General features: G+C 38.2%; 1 protein-coding gene across 1 annotated transcript in view; it reads right to left on the bottom strand.

The window, feature by feature from the left end:
• Positions 1-4,034, bottom strand: part of LOC141336249 (deoxynucleoside triphosphate triphosphohydrolase SAMHD1-like) — a 31,547-nt gene extending 27,513 nt beyond the window's left edge. Inside the window, exon 1 of the mRNA XM_073841801.1 lies at positions 3,996-4,034. Coding sequence (XP_073697902.1) covers positions 3,996-4,034 — 39 coding nt within the window. The remainder of the gene's footprint in view (positions 1-3,995) is intronic.
• Positions 4,035-7,041: the final 3,007 nt, after the last annotated feature.

The raw sequence follows: 7,041 nt of genomic DNA, 5'->3' as shown, positions 1-7,041 counted from the left end.
CAACATGCTGGAATACACTGAACTCACAGGTCAGTCAAAGGATAAGTAAAAATTAAGAGAAAATTATTTTAATAACTAACAAGAAAGGAAAACCACCTCAACCAGTCAGGACCACTTCAAATATACATTAGGGGTGTTACAGTAAACAGAAATGATGGCTGGTACATACCTTAGTTTTGACGTCATGGTTCGGTATGATTTTGGTACATCAAGGGAAAAAAAATATTTTTTTATTTATTTATTTATTTTAATTAAACAGTTGCTAAGAAAGTTGCTTTTTCTCAATTCAGTTAAAATATTGTTAGTGATAAAAATCTACCTCAGCTTATGCTTTAAACTATAGAGAGCCCTTTTACATTACTATAAGGTTACAATTGACCATATGCACGAAATACTTCTTTGTTTAGACAAGCCAACTAAGTAATTTCTGGTCAACTGTACTGTGCCGTTATATGAGCGTTCTTTTGTTCGTTTTCTCTACATAATCCATTCACAATCGAAGAAAAGTGTTGTTTGTCTAAGAGGACCAAACGTCCATGTATAACGTTTCAAGAATGACAAATGCCAGTTTAAAATATACGTGAGTAAATCGGCTAAATACGCGCTATGAGTCACTGCTGTGATTGTCAGTAATAATCGGACCAAATATCTGACAATCTGATGTCAAAAAAAGAGCTTAAATGATTCAGACTAAATTCAGAGTAACAAAACTACAGCAGTTAACAAGTATGTGTTGGTTAAATATAGGCTATTTAATATATTTTAAAAGATTAAAAAGATGTAGTTATTAAATTATATAAAATATTTCAAATTCCTATCGATGCATTGAGTGCATTATTTAATTCTTATACCATCATACCATCAATATTTAACGTATTTGCATTGAACTATATATATAAGTGTTTAAATAATTCACCCTTATAGGCTGTTTGTGTCTGAGCTTAATGACTTTCTGCGCTTGCTATACTAATTATATATATATATATATTAGTGGTGGGCCGTTATCGGCGTTAACGTGCTTCGTTAACGTGAGACTCTTATCGGGTGATAAAATAAATATCGCCGTTAATCTATTCTCAAAGTTGGGTTGGGAGCTGGGTCTATACTACGTAAGCTATGATGACTTTCACCTTGATATTGTAGCGCGGATGACGTATACCTAGTCGAATTGCACTGTAGGGGGCGAGAACGAGTCTTCAACTTCTGTGAAATTACCACATCAAATGAGACGTGCAAACATGGATGCAGCTGTGAAGCGCTTCAGGGCAGGTGCGTTGCTAGACCCTTTTTTACTGGGGCACGTGAGTTATAATTTACTTTGATAATCCCGAAATAAAGACATTAAACTATATGCAACAAACGAATTGACACTTCTAAAAGCAACGCTGTTTAATGGAAGACTGTGCACGCAGAAATCCATGCCCGTGCGCGTCTGTGTATTTAACGGCAACGCGCACGTCATGCAGCCTTTTGCTATATTTGTATAGTTTGTGATTTGTATAGGTAATTATGTTGTAAATGCAATTGTCAAGCAGTTTGTGATGCATTTTGGAAACAGGAGATGAGTGCCTGATCTAATGTGCCACCTGGCCCGTTCTCGAAGACTTAATTTTAGTCATTATTTGGGTAGCACACATATTCTGAATGCCTTCAGCAGAATTCAAATTAGTCATTTTAATCTAGATTAATTCCAAGATTTGATCTAGATTAATCTAGATTAAAAGAATTAATCTATGCCCACCCCTAATATATATATATATATATATATATATATATATATATACTTACGGGAGTTAAAAGTGCTACAATTTATTATACTAGTAATTTTATAATAAATCGAAAAGCAAGACGTTTTGAAAAATATAGGGAGTTTAAAAGGCAGCTGCATAAGAATTAGTCATCTGCTGCCATTTATTGGTTATATGGGTAATTCCATATTATTTTAGCCTTAAAAAGACGTTGTTTTCCGTGAAAAGTCATTTTTTCCGATGCCGTTTTTATGAATGAAAAGTGAGTCCTTGAAGTAAATTTTATTCAACAGCTGTAGAGTTAGAAAATAATAAAGGCTTTAAAATATTGCAAGATTTTAAAAATGTGTTTATGCCTATAAAGGCAAGTTACTGATTATCAAGAATACAATTAAGATGTCCTTGAAGATAAGTATGGCTAGCTAGCTAACGTTACCCTAAACACCTTGTGATAGTGTTTAGCTGTCAGCATTTAAATGTACAACTATGCAGATATGGAGAGTACTTGCCAGGATCCGCATTTAAATTATATGTTATTAAATAATATGAAACTGAATGTTCATGCCGCTAACATTGTTTATAATGTTGCAATTATAATTTTTCTCAGTTTCTAAGAACGAGGCAGTAGATGAGTCTCAAGAGTGTCCATCTAATATATAGCATATATAAAATGAGCTTCAGTGGAAGTTTATGAGCTGGCTTATCTTTATGCGGAAGTTCTAAAGAACGCTCCGTGCATAAGGTCAATTAACAACCAAGCCCAAACCTAAATTGAATTACTATTTATGTTTAAATATAATAATCAACACTCAAGTTTAAAAAAATAAATAAATAAAAACATAAACAAATAAGGAATTAAAATAAGGTTTAAAATTTTATTTAAAATTAATTAAGACACTTAAGAACAGAATAGAAATTGATTATACAAAAAATACAGTGGAGTCAGTTTGGACGTAACACAGTGCTCATTTAGTAAATGCACAGCTAAATGTAAACCCTCACACCAGGGTCCTACTCACGGGTCTCCGGCACGGGAGGCGGATGCACTAACAAGGATGCTAAAGGCTACAACCACTAGCGTCACTCTCTAGAGCATCTCTTGAGATCAGGGGAGTGAGGTTTACCTACACAGCACCTACTAGCTGGCCTCTGTTACATAAACAATATGCTAATTGTGGCCGTTAATGTTAAGTTAACATTATGCTAAGTCGTCACAAGTAAAACAATGCATGGGAAACGGCTTTGGCGTGTTAGCTACAGTGCATTATGCAACAAGCTACTGTAAACAAGTTAACTAGATAAGTAATATTTTAATCGCTAAAATAGCAAATTCATGGAAAATTACATCAGTAATCAGCATTTTTGCCGCAACTAATTTATGAATGAGTCTGCATCAACTACATTAAAGAGAATTTGTTTGTTTTTTTCTACTTACACAAGTATTTTAGGTATACATACATATATTTTTCACAATAGAGAGTGCAATTTTTTATATATATATTTTTGGGGGGTGGGGGGACAACCCTCGCATGTCCCCTCCCTCCCCTCTGGGATTTACGCCCATGCTTGTTACTTAAGCCCTGTTTTGTTCTAAGTTCTTTGTCCGCTGTCAATTTTCGATCGTTAAATCTCTTTTTTTGGTTTTGTTAAATAGTCTGTTTTGTTTTGGAAATTCATTTTCGCTTCATCTCCTGATTTCCTTGCCTGTGCGGATTGTGACAGAACAGTGGACCAAACAAGATGTTAGAGGCTGAGAATAAATTGTGGTGTCTGCGGCAGGGTGGTCGACCTTTAGAGAGATATGTGGAGAACTGAGCTGGCATGATGCTGCACTCAGTGCCTGTTTTCGGCTGGGGCTGGACCATGATGTAATAGGCTGCGATCTCCCCCTGATCAAGCTGATTAATCTCGTCCTCTATTTGAATGGTTCAAATTTTGAAGTTGAAGAAGTCAAGAGCCATCTCCGTCCAGCCCAACCTGAGAACCACTGGGCCTCTTCAGCTCACCCCACGTGGAGACCCTCCACATGACCGGCCAATGGCTTCGACAACCCATATCTTCCCAGCACCGTCTCGATCCTCAGCCCAGAAACGCCGGCCACTTCTACATCAAGCTCGCCAACCACTCCCAAGTCAAGCCCACCAGCCTCTGCTCTCTCATGCCCTCCAGCCGCCCAGCAGTCTAGCCCGCCGGCTGCAGCACTTACTAACCAACTGTACTCTCAAGCCCACTGGACACTGCACTCACCATCCTGCTGGCCGCTGCACTCTCAAGCTTGCTGGCCATGTTTATCCAGAGTCGTGAGATGGCTCTAACCTCAGACCAGAGCTGTGAAATGGCTCCAACCCCAAACCAGAGTCATGAGATGGCTCCAGCCCCAGACCAGAGTCATGAGATGGCTCTAACCTCAGACCAGAGCTGTGAAATGGCTCCAACCCCAAACCAGAGTCATTAGATGGCTCCAGCCCCAGACCAGAGTCATGAGATGGCTCTAACCTCAGACCAGAGCTGTGAAATGGCTCCAACCCCAAACCAGAGTCATGAGATGGCTCCAGCCCCAGACCAGAGTCATGAGATGGCTCCAGCCCCAGACCAGAGTCATGAGATGGCTCCAGCCCCAGACCAGAGTCATGAGATGGCTCTAACCTCATACCAGAGCTGTGAAATGGCTCCAACCCCAAACCAGAGTCATGAGATGGCTCCAGCCCCAGACCAGAGCCGTGAGATGGCTGTAACCCCAGACCAGAGTTGTGAGATGGCTCTAGCCCCCGACCTGAGAAGTGAGATGGCCCTAGCCTCAGGCCAGAGCCGTGAGATGGCTCCAGACCAGAGTTGTGAGATGGCTCTAGCCCCAGATCTGAGCTGTGAGATGGTTCCAGCCCCAGACCAGAGACTTGATCTTCTGAACTGCCTGCTCTGCCATGGCTTTCTGAGATCCCTGCTCTGAACATGGCGCCCTGAATTATCTGCTCCATCATGGCTCCCTGGTCGGCCATAGCTCCTTGGACTGCCTGTCCCACCATGGCCCCCTGAGTATCCTGATCCACCATTGCTCCCTGGACTGTCTGCTCTCCTATGGCTCCCTGAGCTCACTGATTCGCAATGGCTCCTTGGATTGTCTGCTCTGTCATGGCCCCCTAAACTCTGTTCCCATGTCAAGCCCAGTGTCAACCTTTTTTTTTTTATTGGATATAATGGTTAATAGTTGATGGTTTGAAATGTTTGTAATGGTATTTGTAGTGGAAACCATTACAATTTCTGTGATGGTTTGCATTTTTTATTTATTAGTATTATTATTATTATTTTTTTGGTCTTAGTGACTTAGGAGTCTTCTTCACTACTACTAACATTTCAGTAGTAGACACAAAATATTTAACCTTGTGTGTGTCTTTAGAAGTAACATTATGTTTGGACTTTCTTTTGAATCCATATATGTGAAATTATGTAAATAAATAAAGTAACTAAAAAATCATTGTTTGTTGTGCTGGTGGTGTAAATGAATAAGGAGGACACTCTTACAGTATGTTTAATGGTATGCAATTTGATGATTTGTTAATGTGTCATTGTGTCATTTCATCATTAATAACACATTACTAACTACCCATACACTAACATCAACTAATGGCTTGTTAAGGTTGATTTTGACATGACTTGTTGAGAGGCCCAATCATGATGAATTCACTGTTAACTACTTACTAAACTCAGCTCATGATTTATGTTATACTTCCTATCAAATACACATATACTAACACAGTGAGTATTCAGCCCCGTTATGCTGTGCCAAGATGCCGTGTAGATTTTCAAGAAGTCAGAGAGCGGAGCTGCAGGATCATCATGGCTGTGTCTGGATGGAGATTGAACTCTTTCTAGTTTGAGCTATTCTTTAGGAATTGTCTTACAAATGTTCTTTGTGGGTTTTGGGTTTTTAATTTATATTAATTTGTGTATAAATCAATAAGGTGAGTTTAAAGGGAAAGAGAAGAACATAAAACAGACAAGATCAATCATTAGCGTATTTAGTATTTTTTACACTTGATGAGGAACAATCCTTTGACACAATAATGTTTAAGACAAGGCTGAAGAGGTCAAATGCTCATGATTATTCATGTAGCCCTTATTGTATGTCCCTTATTGTAAAGTGTTACCGTGCTTTGCAAGTTATACGAATATATTGGCCCCTTCTTTTTCCCTTCTCTTTTAAAAGATCACATATTTGATCAAATCTTGAACCAGCCAGACAGACGTCTGACAAAATTTGTTGGAGAGGCCACACTGAAACAAGCTGAATTAAAGGTACCTTAATTTCTGTTAATAGTAAAACAGTCCAATATAACAAATGTTCTTTAGTTTAACCAGTATGAATTAACACATTGGTATTTACAGCATCACCAGATAAATATTTTGCCGGTTTGTAGTATACAGTATGAAATATTATAGAAGGAAAAAAAACAATATTATGTTTAATAAAAAATATTATTTCCCCTCTGTGTGTGTGTGTGTGTGTGTGTGTGTGTGTGTGTGTGTGTGTGTGTGTGTGTGTGTGTGTGTGTGTGTGTGTGTCTCTGTGTGTCTGTCTGTCTGTGTCTGTGTGTGTGTGTTTGTTTGTTTTATTTAGTGACACATTTCTATGTATGACTAATTACTCCTCTAAATAATTTAGGAGAAACTGAAGGACAAACTGAAAGACCAGCCTGAAGTAGATAGAGAAGTTAGAAAAGTGTATCAGGTACAAGTTTTTTTTCTCTCTCACAGTCATTTTGCCATTAATTGTAATAATCCAGTGAGATTTTTGTTTAACAACAGTCAGTGCTCCACACAGAGATCTGATCTCATCATCATCCAGTCTGTCTGAAATGTCATTAAAAAACAGAACAAACTGAGATAAATTAAATCCAGAAGAACCATAACATCTCCAAGATGTTTTAAGAAACCTACCTGCAAAGTTACAGTGCTTTTTTAGACACTTGTGTAAAAATGCTGTAGAATGAGGATTCTGTCAAAAATAATGTCATAAATAGATGCCAATTAGCTTCTATTAACTAAATAAAATCAGCATTTGGTGTCACCATTCTTTGCAGCTTTTGCCCTAGGTGCACTTACACATAGCTTTCCAGGTAGCTGTGCATGTAAGTTTCAAGAAGCATCTTGAAGACGTTGCCACAGTTCTTCTGGATTTATTCTGTCTCGGTTTCTTCATTTCAATCTTAGACAGACTGGATGATGATGAGATCAGACATATAAATTGCACATAATGCAGTTTTTAAGTTAACTTATCATTTATAAATTTATAAAT

Source organism: Garra rufa, chromosome 6, assembly GCF_049309525.1.
Source record: "Garra rufa chromosome 6, GarRuf1.0, whole genome shotgun sequence".
Taxonomy (NCBI): Eukaryota; Metazoa; Chordata; class Actinopteri; order Cypriniformes; family Cyprinidae; genus Garra; species Garra rufa.
The sequence above is the reverse complement of the archived record's forward strand: the minus strand, read 5'-3'. Positions and strand labels throughout refer to the sequence as shown.